At 40.3% G+C, this 14,316-nt stretch overlaps 1 protein-coding gene across 4 annotated transcripts in view; it reads left to right on the forward strand.

Moving 5' to 3' along the window:
- Positions 1-14,316, forward strand: part of LOC113535242 (zinc finger protein GLIS1) — a 111,462-nt gene that overhangs the window by 79,495 nt on the left and 17,651 nt on the right. For 3 of the 4 annotated variants that reach the window (XM_034306345.2, XM_053235984.1, XM_034306349.2), the window contains exons 6-8: positions 236-346; positions 6,132-6,306; positions 11,253-11,385. In XM_034306345.2, coding sequence (XP_034162236.2) covers positions 236-346; positions 6,132-6,306; positions 11,253-11,385 — 419 coding nt within the window. The remainder of the gene's footprint in view (positions 1-235; positions 347-6,131; positions 6,307-11,252; positions 11,386-14,316) is intronic. The other variant, XM_034306347.2, reaches the window with a different exon arrangement.

Below are 14,316 nucleotides of genomic sequence, written 5' to 3' on the forward strand. Positions count from 1 at the left end.
TATTCCGTTTTTTTTTCCACTTTGACTTTATTCCAAATTTCTTCTGACGATCAGGAATAAGTGTTGTGTTGTAATTCTGTTGCTCCATGTTGTGTTTGTGATTATGATTTTGTAAAAAATTTCACTGGGAATCTCGTGATGTTTGTGGTTGAAGCTCAGAATATTGAAAAGCTGTTTTATTTCTGATTACGTGTGTGTGTGTGTTACGTCAGTTGAGACTGTTGTTGTGTTTTAGAAGCCGTACGCGTGTCAGATCCCCGGCTGCACGAAGCGCTACACGGATCCCAGCTCCCTGCGCAAACACGTCAAAATCCACTCGGCTAAAGAGCAGCAGGTGCGTAGGAAGGTAAGAGACGGGAGGAAAACGTTAGCATTAAACCCACGTGGGATAAAATCTGCCCCGTTAATCAAAAGCTAGTCAGCTAATGTACCTAGTTAGCTAGCATCCTAAAAGGTGTGTGGGAGGGATGAGTGACATGACCCATTGATTAGTGAATCTTGCTATCATTTACCCCGATTAGCCCCGCCCACTTTACACCAAACTGAGCAGCATTCTAGCAAAGCACAAAGACAGTTCATGTGGAAAATCTCCAGTTAATCACGCTGCGTATCATTTCTACAAAACTCTCATTAAATTCACCTCATCTGATTACAGCTGCACAGCTACGGCTAAACCTTATTCACGTACTGTCATAACGGCGTAGTGCTCCGAAACACGGTTTAAAAAAGGTTTGGCAGTTATTGTGATTCATTAGTGCTTCATTAGAGCTGCATTAGTGCTTCATTAGAGCTCCATTAGTGCTTCATTAAAGCTCCATTAGTGTTTCATTAGAGCTCCATTAGTGCTTCATTAGAGCTCCATTAGTACTTCATTAGAGCTCCATTAGTGCTTCATTAGAGCTGCATTAGTGCTTCATTAGAGCTCCATTAGTGCTTCATTAAAGCTCCATTAGTGTTTCATTAGAGCTCCATTAGTGCTTCATTAGAGCTCCATTAGTACTTCATTAAAGCTCCATTAGTGCTTCATTAGAGCTCCATTAGTGCTTCATTAGAGCTCCATTAGTACTTCATTAAAACTCCATTAGTGCTTCATTAGAGCTCCATTAGTACTTCATTAAAGCTCCATTAGTACTTCATTAGAGCTCCATTAGTGCTTCATTAGAGCTCCATTAGTGCTTCATTAGAGCTCCATTTGTACTTCATTAAAGCTCCATTAGTGCTTCATTAGAGCTGCATTAGTGCTTCATTAGAGCTCCATTTGTACTTCATTAGAGCTCCATTAGTGCTTCATTAGAGCTCCATTAGTGCTTCATTAGAGCTCCATTAGTGCTTCATTAAAGCTCCATTAGTACTTCATTAGAGCTCCATTAGTACTTCATTAGAGCTCCATTAGAGCTTCATTAAAGCTCCATTAGTACTTCATTAGAGCTCCATTAGTACTTCATTAGAGCTCCATTAGTACTTCATTAGAGCTCCATTAGTGCTTCATTAGAGCTCCATTAGTGCTTCATTAAAGCTCCATTAGTACTTCATTAGAGCTCCATTAGTGCTTCATTAAAGCTCCATTAGTACTTCATTAGAGCTCCATTAGTGCTTCATTAGAGCTCCATTAGTGCTTCATTAGAGCTCCATTAGTACTTCATTAAAGCTCCATTAGTACTTCATTAGAGCTCCATTAGTGCTCCATTAGAGCTTCATTAGAGCTCCATTAGTACTTCATTAGAGCTCCATTAGTGCTTCATTATAGCTCCATTAGTGCTTCATTATAGCTCCATTAGTGCTTCATTAAAGCTCCATTAGTACTTCATTAGAGCTCCATTAGTACTTCATTAGAGCTCCATTAGAGCTTCATTAGAGATCCATTAGTACTTCATTAGAGCTCCATTAGTACTTCATTAGAGCTCCATTAGTACTTCATTAGAGCTCCATTAGTACTTCATTAGAGCTCCATTAGTGCTTCATTAAAGCTCCATTAGTACTTCATTAGAGCTCCATTAGTGCTTCATTAAAGCTCCATTTGTACTTCATTAGAGCTCCATTAGTGCTTCATTAGAGCTCCATTAGTGCTTCATTAGAGCTCCATTAGTACTTCATTAAAGCTCCATTAGTACTTCATTAGAGCTCCATTAGTGCTCCATTAGAGCTTCATTAGAGCTCCATTAGTACTTCATTAAAGCTCCATTAGTGCTTCATTAGAGCTGCATTAGTGCTTCATTAGAGCTCCATTTGTACTTCATTAGAGCTCCATTAGTGCTTCATTAGAGCTCCATTAGTGCTTCATTAGAGCTCCATTAGTGCTTCATTAAAGCTCCATTAGTGCTTCATTAAAGCTCCATTAGTGCTTCATTAGAGCTCCATTAGTGCTTCATTAGAGCTCCATTAGTGCTTCATTAAAGCTCCATTAGTACTTCATTAGAGCTCCATTAGAGCTTCATTAAAGCTCCATTAGTGCTTCATTAAAGCTCCATTAGTACTTCATTAGAGCTCCATTAGTGCTTCATTAAAGCTCCATTAGTGCTTCATTAGAGCTCCATTAGTGCTTCATTAGAGCTCCATTAGTGCTTCATTAGAGCTCCATTAGTACTTCATTAGAGCTTCATTAGTACTTCATTAAAGCTCCATTAGTAGTTCATTAGAGCTCCATTAGTGCTTCATTAGAGCTCCATTAGTGCTTCATTAGAGCTCCATTAGTACTTCATTAAAGCTCCATTAGTAGTTCATTAGAGCTCCATTAGTGCTTCATTAGAGCTCCATTAGTGCTTCATTAGAGCTCCATTAGTGCTTCATTACAGCTCCATTAGTGCTTCATTAAAGCTCCATTAGTACTTCATTAAAGCTCCATTAGTGCTTCATTAGAGCTCCATTAGTACTTCATTAAAGCTCCATTAGTACTTCATTAGAGCTCCATTAGTACTTCATTAAAGCTCCATTAGTGCTTCATTAAAGCTCCATTAGTACTTCATTAGAGCTTCATTAGAGCTTCATTGATGTTTTATTGATGCTTTATTAGCACTTCATTAGCACATGCTTCAATAAAGCTTAATTAGTAATTAATTTTTGCTTCATTAGTGCTTCATTAGAGCTTCTTTAGTGCTTCATTAATGCGTGCTTCATTAGTGCTGCATCAGTGATTAATTTTTGCTTCATTAGTACTTCATTAGTGCATCAGTGGTGTTTCACTGGTGCTTTATTAGTACTTAATTAGCGGTTGCATCATTAGACCTCTGTTAGTGCTTTTGGTGCTTCAATGATGCTTCATTAGAGCTTCAAAGGCGTTTCATTGGTGCTTTATTAGCACTGCATTAATACATGCTTCATTAGAGCTTCATTAGAGCTTCAAAGGCGTTTCATTGGTGCTTTATTAGCACTGCATTAGCACATGCTTCATTAGAGCATCATTAGTGATTAATTGTTGCTTCATTAGAGCTTCATTGATGTTTCATTGGTGCTTTATTAGCACTTCATTAGTGTATACTTCATTAAAGCTTCATTAGTGATTAATTTTTTGCTTCCTTAGAGCTTCAGTAGTGCTTCATTAGTGCTTCATTACTGCTTCATTAATGTGTGCTTCATTAGTGCTTTATTAATGCATGCTTCATTAGTGCTGCATCAGTGATTAATTGGTGCTTCATTTGTGCTTCAGTGGTGTTTCATTGGTGCTTTATTAGTACTTAATTAGCGATTACATCATTAGAGCTCTGTTAGTGCTTTTGGTGCTTCATGACTGCTTCTTTAGTGCTTCATTGGTTCCTCATTAGTGCTTCCTTTGTTCTTCATTATTGCTTCATTAATGCTTTATTAGTCCTTCATCTGTGCTTTATTAGTGCTTCATTAGAGCTTTATTATTCTCAGTAGGTGTTTTTCACGGTTAATTGCCTCTTTTTTTTGGCACAGTTGCTTTTTATTTAGACTTGTATTTGGAAATCATTTCCTCCACTGTAGATCAGTGAAGACTTTTTTTAACACACACACACACACACACACACACACATACACTGTAGTGCACATTCCTCATTAAAGCGCATCAGTGCTCACAGAAAGGCCTCATTGTTGCGCGTGGCTAAGTGGCGTCCGGATGATGCCGTTCTCTTCTCCTGCTAAACGGCGCAAAGCGGAAACACATGTGAGTGCGAGCCTTTGCTAATAAACCTCGCTGCGCAGAACCCCACAAACCGCTGGCCAGATGTGGTGTGCAAATGTCAAACAAACCCTTGTAGCCCATCGATCGTCAGATCACATGCCGCTGTTTCGATAACAGATGAATCGCAGTGGTGCGGCCGGAGCGGAGAAGCTGAACTGCCGATTTCTCCATTTAGTGTTAGGTTTAGTTTAGTTTGTGTTTTTTTTTTTTTGTTTGGATTTTTCATATTCATACAGCAATCTGCATTTTTATTTATAACGACTCAAGGTTCACGTCACACCTCATTTAAAGCAGCATTCGATCATATCCAGATTTCAGTCCGAATGAACGGAGCTTTAAAAGTTTATACCATGTGAAACTACAAGGACACTCACAAGTGGGTGAAAACACACGAAGGCTTGAAACAATTGCTATGTGTCACTCAGGGCCTCCGTTGCGTTTGCGTAATGGGTGATAAATACCGCGTGTCACGCTAGCGCTGGAGAATGCTTACAAGCAGAGTGGCTTTTATGTAATCGCAGGCCGAGCTCCAGCGCTGTTTCTGTTTCTAACACACCCTCTAACGCAAAACCCTCTCTCCAGTTCCACTCGCTTTTATCCCCTCTTACTGCTTACTTTTTCCCCTAATGTAAAATATTAGATGAATGAAAAAGGGCTGGAAACAAAAAAATGTAGCCAGAGGACATTAACATCTGATGCCACGTGCATTGCCTTAACGAGGAATGAGTACATTGTGTGAACAAGTTAAATGGTCTAGAGTTAGAAAATCCTGAAGTAACCCCTTCTTATTATTTATTAAAAAAGTAATAAACACCAAACGAGACCGTGTCAGTCGATGGTGGAGAGCGAGGACAGCAGAAGGTGGGCTAGATGTTACGAGCTGTGATGCTGCGATTCACTGTACTCAGAGCTCCGAGTCGATTTTCCCACGTTCCAGTGCTTCCGCTCGGAAAACCACGGATGCCCGGAGCAAGGTCGTGTTTGTACGCCTAGTGTCTGGATTTGATAAACAGTTTAATAAGATGTACGTGAATTATTTCTGGGTGGTTGTATGAAGAAAAACGAGGTATAATATATATAAAAGGTCAACAAGTTTTCACAACAGGAAAGCTACATATCAGGTAGAAAATAATGCAAAGGGAATTCTGATTACGGTTGACTGTGTGCGTGTGCATGTGTGTGTGTACGTGTGTTTGTGTGTGTGTACGTGTGTGTCAGTGTGCGTGTGCATGTGTGTGTGGGTGTGTGGGTGTGTGTGTGTGCGTGCCGCCATTTTGTTGTGATGTCAGGTGTGTTAATGTCAGAGAACTGGATGTTGGATGGTGGATGTTGCCGGAGTTCCCTACTTGGAATTCCGAGCTGAACGACCGCTGTGCTCTTGGAGGGCTTGTTTTTCCGAGTTTTTCCGAGTTTTTCCGAGCAGAATGGATTGCTCAATGAAATCACAGCATGAGACAGTAAAGCAGTGTGGAACCAGTCTAATTGTCTTTTTATCCGGTTTACAAATCTAAAATATGGGTGTGAGGAGGGACTACACACTGAAATAGACACCAGTTTATCACACACACGTTCACACACTCGTGTGATTTATTGTAGCCAATACACCATGTTTCTGGGAGGAAACCGGAAAACCCGGAGGAAACGCACACAGACACTGGGGAGAACATGTGAAAGTGTACACACGTGCAAACTGGAGATCCTGGAGCTGTGAGGTGGCAATGCTGCCTGCTGTACTGTAGTGATATTATATTATATTATATTCTATTCTATTCTATTCTATTATATTATATTATATTATATTATATTATATTATATTATATTATATTATATTCTATTATATTCTATTATATTATATTATATTATATTATATTATATTATATTATATTATATTATATTATATAAGAGGGAATTGTATCCTGCTTCCATCACTGTACTGATGTTTCAATATCCAACTTCCTTATTGTTTATTGCTCTCTGTTGTGATTGACAGCTGAGGACGTGTCCCCATTTGGAACCAGACGCTCTGAGCGAATGCCTGCATCTACATGGCCCCGCCCCCTCACAGCACTGCCCCGCCTCTTCTCAGCATTGCCACGCCCCGCCCCAGCACCCCGTTAACGGGAAGGACGGGCGCTCTCCTGCCCTGGGACAGGACATATTTACAGGTACAAGCCCTGAATTGCAAATTTTAAGTTATTAAAGAGCAAAACATATTTCTTTTTTATCCATTTATAGTTTAATATTGTGAAAAGTCCACAAAACCATTTCTGCGTTATAGCAGCTATAAACAGTCGTTCCCTCACCAGCCTCTCTTACGCATGTTACCGAGAAACCGCAAAGAAGCGTAAACTCCTCTGTCCTGAAGATGTGGGAAAACTTACAGCTTTCCCTCTGACTGTTACAAAGCGCTGACACTGGAGACTCCTTCCATCAATGTAAAATGTAAAATAAACATCTGCTTACACAAAACTTCACCATATCAATTATTTAAGTTCACACATATTTTTAATCTGTTTATTATTAGTGGAGCGGCTGCCATACAAGTCCCTGTTACTATAGAAACGATAACGTGTTACAGCAAGCGCGTTAATATAAATGCAGCTGCGCTACTGTCAGAAATCACTCTGGAATGATGTTTGGTTTTATTAAGTTGTTTTGTTAAATATTGAAGCCATTTCCCAAAACAGTACACATTCAGCGATGTACTTGAAGTGTATGTTAATATATAATGATAACGATATCGATCCCATGCCATCGTATTGCTCAGGCTTTACTAAAGCTAGCGCTAATTATGCAACGTCTCAAACCCAATTCAGTTTTTCCGAGTCCGTTCACTTTGATTCAGTCGATTCAGGTATGTGAACTCTTAATGTTGATGATGGCTTTACATGACGTGAATATATCCACAGGGAAATTTCTGTGACTGCGTAACATATTGAAGTTACAGCAACCTGTCAGTCAGTGGCTCTGGACTTAATACTGCTCCTGTGTTTTCCACAGACTCCGCCCCTGAGTGCGTAACTCTTGTGTAACTTGTGAATAGTGAGTGCTACAGTTTCAGTATTAAATCCTCCCCGAGTGCGTAACTCCTCTCTGAACAGAATACGGCCCTGTGTGACGTGCCATATCCCATTTGAACGAGATCCACTACAATAAACCTTTTTTTTTTTTTTCGAGCAGATGATGTGAGGGCACGGTTTGGTCGTTTCCTTTCAGAGCGCTTCATGAGCTTTACTTCAGAATAAAGAGGGCTTTAATGTTATGAAGACCACATGTTACATTCTGCAGCGGGAAGGACGTGTGATGCCTGGAAGTTTTACTGCTATACTTCCTCCATCATGTTCACCCGAAATTACTGGAGGTTGTACTCACTGTGAGGTCAAAGGTCAATTTCTGCCCATTTCCCAATTATTACAATACATAATCGCTCAAAGTTATCTATGTAATGCTGTGGTTTGGGCTGTAGAGTTTAGCGCACCATGAGGATCACTCCTGCGCTAAAGATCCTGGATGGTACTGACTCTCACATGGGCTTGCTGAGGTGAGAGAAACGCCTGCAGCTGTAACGTAGCGTCATCTGCGCAATTTACAGCACAACTGCCGTTTTCTTAAACACAGCCCAAAGCTGAACTCGTTCAATCGGTTTCAGTTCTGTTTAAAAAGTCTTGGCTCGGACTCTTTCCTTCTTTCTTTCGGTTCAAAGAGGACATCTTGCTGCATCAGTGTGCAAATTTCTCTCGCCCAGAGCAGCTGTGGCCTTTTTATCCTGCTGTTTGTTCTCCTCTGGTGTGTTCTCGCTGTGGTCAGAGCTCGCCAACATGCTGAATGTAAATGCTGTTCTGGACGATTCAGCTCACTCCACGCTGCTTTGTTCACTGGCCAGAAGAGAGAGAAAAAGAATGAAACTACTTTCTGTTAGATTGTTGCCTCAGAGCACAACTCTGTGTGCTGTTCTGTTTGTCATAGATGAAATGTTTTTGCCTGCTTTTGCTAGTTTTACAGCTGGACACATTCTGTAGTTTAAGAAGCCCGAGATCCCGGATGTGACTCTATGAAGTATTTCAGCTTCAAAAAAAAAAAGTACTGTAGCAGAATCAGTAAACTTGCTGTAGTTCAGCAGCTCCGGTTTATTAAACATGAACCTGTACGAGGTCCTCTGTTCCAGCCAATCATACGCATTTCTATAAATTATTTAGCTGAAGGCAGCTCATCGAGAAAGGAACAAGTTTTCACCGACTTTCAGTCGACAGGGCGGATGGATAGAGAAGTGTGTGTGTATCCTTGCTTAGAGTCCATGGCACTAGTGAGTGGCACTTTAGTGACCTTCTGCATTTGATGATGTAATGGTTTGGCTGTCAATCAGTAAGAAAAGGTTTTACGAAGCTTCTCTCGTGAACCGACCCGACACCAGGACCGGGTTCTGTGACAGCTGCTGATTAATTCCCTCTGTACTGTAAATGAGAGTGTGTTTTCTTCTGTAAGCCACCTGATGCCACTCATCAGCTCATTATCGCCTGGGTGTGTCAGAGCAGGAAACACACCGAAACGTGCGGAGGACTAAAGCAGCAGAGATGATAAACGCTATAATAGCTGCGTATAATAAGGACGGTAAATAAATAATTACAGCAATTGACCTCCTCCTCCTGTCTCTCTGAAACATCACACACTCTCCTCTGAGCTCCGCATAAAAGGCGAAGCAATCTCAGCCATTACGCGCCGAGTGTTTCCCGTTGTAGTAGCAGATGTTGGGGCTAAAGGGGAAAGCACTTAAGGGGCTTTGATGGAGGATTTCGGGGTAATAAATCAAACGTGTAAGCAGCTCAGGTAGGATCTGTTCCAGTAAGAGTTTTAGTGCACCCTTGACCAGTAGCTTGTATTCCCATCAGGGTCGTAAGGGACGTTCTGTTACTGTATCAGCTAAAGTCAGTATTGACTTCAGCAATGCTTCTTTTAATGCTGTGCAACATTTCTTAGAGTCGCCACTAAGTGACTGATGAGTTACCGATCTGATGTGACCCAGCTTTGGCCTTTTGATGTGCTGGTAAATTATTTACTTTTTATTGGTAGAGATATGAATCAAAATAACTTCCACTTCTTCCTACGAGTAAGTCTTATTTGGCGTTCAGTGCCGTGGGCTTTGCCTTTTTGTGGGCGTCACCAAATGCCATGTATGCGTCTGGTATTGTTCAGGAGATCGGCACTCGCACGCATGTGGAAAATGCGGAATGAGGAAAATCAGCGTTCCTGAAACTTTTTAAATCCGGCGGAGTTTGGTTTGGCTTGCACAAACGTTTCCTCACATCTTTACTAAAAAAAAAAAATTGATAAACGATGTCCATTGTTCAGATACTCGCCTGTGGAGCTTTCATACATCTGGAGCATTAAAAGCTTTGTCCACTAGGGGGCAGGTTGGAGCAGAAACAAAAAAAATGTGTAAACACCAGAATACCTTATTTCATTGGTTGAAAACAGAGTTAAAAAAAAAAGCTAAAAACTAAAAGTTATTTTGATAAGAGCACGTGCCGATGAGGAGCACCATCGCGTAGGTGGTATCGTACCAGGTGCTGCGTTTTGTTGGGGTTTTTTTTACACGCATCACCACAGCAGCCATTTTGCATAGTTTAAAGCAGCTATAACCCCAGACATTACCTGTACATGGCTGTGTTTGCTATTTGTAAATCTCCGAGGAAACTGATTCAGCTACATTGTTCTTACGGTCAGTGTCGAGTGGCTGTAAAAAAGTCCAAGGGAATGTTAAAAATAGCAGTGGAGCACAGGGTAAGAATGCAGCTGCAGTGATTATCCGTCCTCAGGTTTATCTGCCCCTGAGGCTTCTGGGAAAATAATCAGAGTGTTGAATCGTAATAGCAGATCAGCAGAAAAAGAGCTTCAGTGTTTCAGCATCTCGGGCTTTAAAATATCACAAGAGGATGAAAGAAGGCGGATTTGGCACCGTGTTCGTACAGTAGGATGAGATCTGATGCTGGACGGCGTCCCCGATGTGTGAAAAAGCTGTCCACCTTGACGTTAACCTCGACGTTAACGTCGTACCCGTGTGACTGTGTATTAAAAACATCGCTAGCTTGTCTGCTTCACTGGTCAGATGTTTTTTTTTTTTTCCCAGAAGAGTCTATTAAAGGCGAATCGCTTTCCATTGAACCGATTCAACATGAAAGCAAACTAGAAACACAAAGATGCTTTATTTTTTTTTCAGAAGGTCTCTTATTGGATTTGTGCTGTCAAAACAACGGCACGCTGAATGAAATTCTGTTTCGTGAGGAGAGGAAAAAGGGGGTTAATTTGAACAGTGTGGTGGTTTTTTTTGGCTATTTGTGTGTACACCCACCCTAACTTTCCAAAAAAAACTCCGTACAATTTTGGCATCTCGTATCTGTGTGCCGAGGAGTTTCTAGAAAGTTCCACCAATCTCACATGCGTATTAGTTTTTTATTGGACATTGTTCAAACATTGTTAGTGTTTAATGGAGAATGTTGGTGTGTGTTGGTGTTTAGTGGAGAATGTTGGTGTGTGTGTTGGTGTTCAATGGAGAATGTTGATGTGTGTTGGTGTTTAATGGAGAATGTTGGTGTGTGTTGGTGTTTAGTGGAGAATGTTGGTGTGTGTTGGTGTGTATTGGTGTAATGGAGAATGTTGGTGCATGTTGGTGTTTAGTGGAGAATGTTGATGTGTGTTGGTGTTTAATGGAGAATGTTGGTGTGTGTGTTGGTGTGTATTGGTGTAATGGAGAATGTTGGTGTGTGTTGGTGTTTAATGGTATTTGAGATCATGTTTAAAGATTTATGTTTACCAACCACAAGTTTCTAACAAACATGAAATGATTTGTTGTCATGCTGTATCTGAGTGGACAGACAGACAGACAGACAGACAGACAGACAGATAGATAGATAGATAGATAGATGTACTTTATTGATCCCCAAGGGGAAATTTGGGAATATGTGTATATATGTGTGAATATTTTTTGTATGTGTGTGTGTGTGTGTGTGTGTGTGTAACTTTCTAGAAAGGGGGGGTGTGGTTAATCAGGTCAGTGTGGTGTTTCTTTATAAGTTGATTCGGTAAATTTTGCATATTAACGTTGTTTGTCTTTCAGGCTTGTTCTCTGGCTCCAGCGCTGATCTGCTCTCTCCCCCGCCTCACCTTCCCCTACGACCACCCCGCCTGGACCGCGATGACATCATCAACACCCAGAATCCTCCACAGCTGCCCTCAGCACCCCGAGACGGGTGGGTATCACTCACCCACACACACACACACGCACACACGCACTTGAGTGTCAATCCTCGTCTAACTGGTCCTTTTTTTTTATTCTGATACATTTCTGGTTACGTGGCTGTCCATGACAGAGATGTTTTTGGATACAGAGTTTAAAAGTCTGAGTTATATAAACAGCTCAATTTGAAAACAAGTTAAAAAGATGAAGCGAATTATGTGTGAGTGAGTTTTGCACAGGGATTTCTTAAACAGATAGAGTATTTATCTCAATTTTAAATCGTTTATTTTGAAACAAAAAAGGGATCAGCCGAGTGTACTTTTGTATTCTTCTTTGATAAATCATGCAATTTCATAACACTAATATCACATTTGTATGCCTCAGTGGGGCAAAACATCAATATAATCTGCTTCTCATTACAGTTTCTGCTGTATCTTTGTGTCAGGATTTTTTTATTTAGCAGCATAGAGAAACATTTCCAACACTGCCCCCTATCTGCAGTATTTAAACACTGCACCTGCCTCTTGACTGGAACGGAGACTGTGTGTTCACACAGCTCGCTGTTTAATGGACTCTTTTTTGTAAAGGCTACAGCGTGAAGTGCCGTTAGACTGACCGTGTTTTTAGAAGAGGAATGTGTGTGCAGCAGTGATGTACACGTCTTCAATAATGTACATCATGCATCAGCAAACCCAGTGGTTGTGTTTGTGTGTTATTGTTAATAGCTTTCTGGCTCGTACTCAGTTTAGTAAAGCTTAAACATTATTAAGGTGATTATTAAGGTGGTATTCGATGGAGAATATTCATCTGTATTGGTGTTTGTGTTTAAAAAAAATGTTGATGCATTTGATAGAAATTTATTGTGTGGTGCTGTGTGAATATGAATGTTAATGTTTGATAAAAGGTTTGATAAAAGGTACTGGTGTGTGAGCAAGAATCTGGAGGATTGTTAGTGTGTGAATGTGATTTTTTTGGTGTTTGATGAAAAATGTGTGTGTGTGTGTGTGTGTTTAGTGGTGAAAGTCATTATTTGTTGGTATTTGAGGAAGGTTGTGAGTGTATGACAGATTTTTTGTGTGTGTTGGTGTGTAAACGTGATCGGTGGTGTTTAATTAGAGAATGTCGGAGTGTGTTGGTATTTGATAGTGAAGCTTGGTGTTTGTTGACGTTTGATGAAGAATGCTGGTGTGTTTGACAGAATGTTAATGTGTGTTGGTTTCTTGATGGTGGAGGCTGGTGTTTGGTGGTGTTGGACAGCGTTAGTGTTTGTTGGTGCTTCATGGAGAATGTTGGTTGGTGTGGGATGAGATTGGATGGTGAAAGTTAGAGTTTGAATGTGTTTTAATGGTGTTTGTTGGTGTTTGATGAACAGTGTTGGTTTGTTTTGATGGGGTTTAATTGTAATAGTGTTTGTTGGTGTTTTCAGATACATTGGTGTAAGATACTGTTTGATGGTAACGGTAGATGTTTGTGTTTCATGGTGTTTGATTGAGTATATTAGTGGGTGTTGGTGAGTTGGTATGAAGTGAAGGTCAGTTTTTGATGGTGTTTGTGTTGGTGTTTGATGGAGAATATTGGCGAACATTGGTGTAAGACGCTGTTTGATGGTAATGGTTGATTTTTAATTGTGCTCGATGGTGTTTGATTGAGTATATTAGTGGGTGTTGGTGTGACTTGATATTTAATGGGGAAGGTCTGTGTTTGTTTGTGTTTGTTTTGGTGTTTGTTGGTGTTTTTGGATACGTGGGTGTAGGATACTGTTGGATGGGGACAGTTGATATTTGTGTTTCATGGTGTTTGATTGACTGTATTAGTGGGTGTAGGTGTGAGTTGATATTTATTGGTGAAGATTGGTGTTTGGTGGTGTTCGTTGGTGTTCTTTTGGTGTTTTTGGATAAGTTGGTGTAGGATACTGTTGGATGGGGACGGTTGATGTTTGTGTTTCATGGTGTTTTAATGAGTATATTAGTGTGTGTTGGTGTGAGTTGACATTTGATGGTGAAGGTCTGTGTTTGATGGTGTTTGTGTTGGTGTTTGATGGTGAATACTGGTGAAGACGTTGGTGTACAATGCTGTTTGATGGTGTTTGATTGAGTATATTAGCGAGTGTTGGTGTGAGTTGGTATTTGATGGTGAGGGTTTGGTGTTTGTTTGTCCCTTTGTGTGATGATTGTTGTTTATTTGGCTTCTCAGTTCTTTTCTGAACATTATAAAAACAGTAGCAACTTTACAGTATTGGTGTGTGAAGTTAAACATCTGTGATTATGAGTAAACTCTGGTGTTTGTAGGTTTGTGTTAAAGACCAGTGGTGTATGATGGAGAAGAAGTTGGTGTTTAAAGACATTTTCTGGTGAATGTGTTGGAGAATTTTGAAATGTTGGTGTGTGATTGATGTTTTTTTTTTTTTTGATTGATGCCTTTTTATATGTTCAGTATATTTACCTAACATGCAACATTTACCATACAGAACACTGGCTTCTTTTTCCAGCTCCATTTATGTTTGTTTTAATTGTAACTTTAGCTCCACATACAGTCACCCAGCAATACACACACACACACACACACACACACACACTCACACACACGCACCACTCACACACCTTTAACATACCGATCACAGCCCCGCCTCTCTCATGCACCATCAGCTATGGTGTGTGTGTTCAGCTAATCCAGAATAAACTGGGACTTTTTGCATAAAATAAATACGGAGCTGAATTTAAAGGTCAGACAGGTAATATTTTACCGTCTTGCTGTTACAAATTGCCGTGGCTCAATGACTGAGATTCTTGTTAGAGACATTCGCCATGTCTTGGTCACTCTAACATCATTGTAAAAGGTAAACATGGCTGAAGCTACTGGAAAGCAGCCAGAACTACCACATACTTACACTGTGTACAATACTACATATTTTATTGCATAAAAGCATAATGACATGAGAACAAAT

This window comes from Pangasianodon hypophthalmus, chromosome 8 (assembly GCF_027358585.1).
Source record: "Pangasianodon hypophthalmus isolate fPanHyp1 chromosome 8, fPanHyp1.pri, whole genome shotgun sequence".
In the NCBI taxonomy this organism is placed as follows: domain Eukaryota; kingdom Metazoa; phylum Chordata; class Actinopteri; order Siluriformes; family Pangasiidae; genus Pangasianodon; species Pangasianodon hypophthalmus.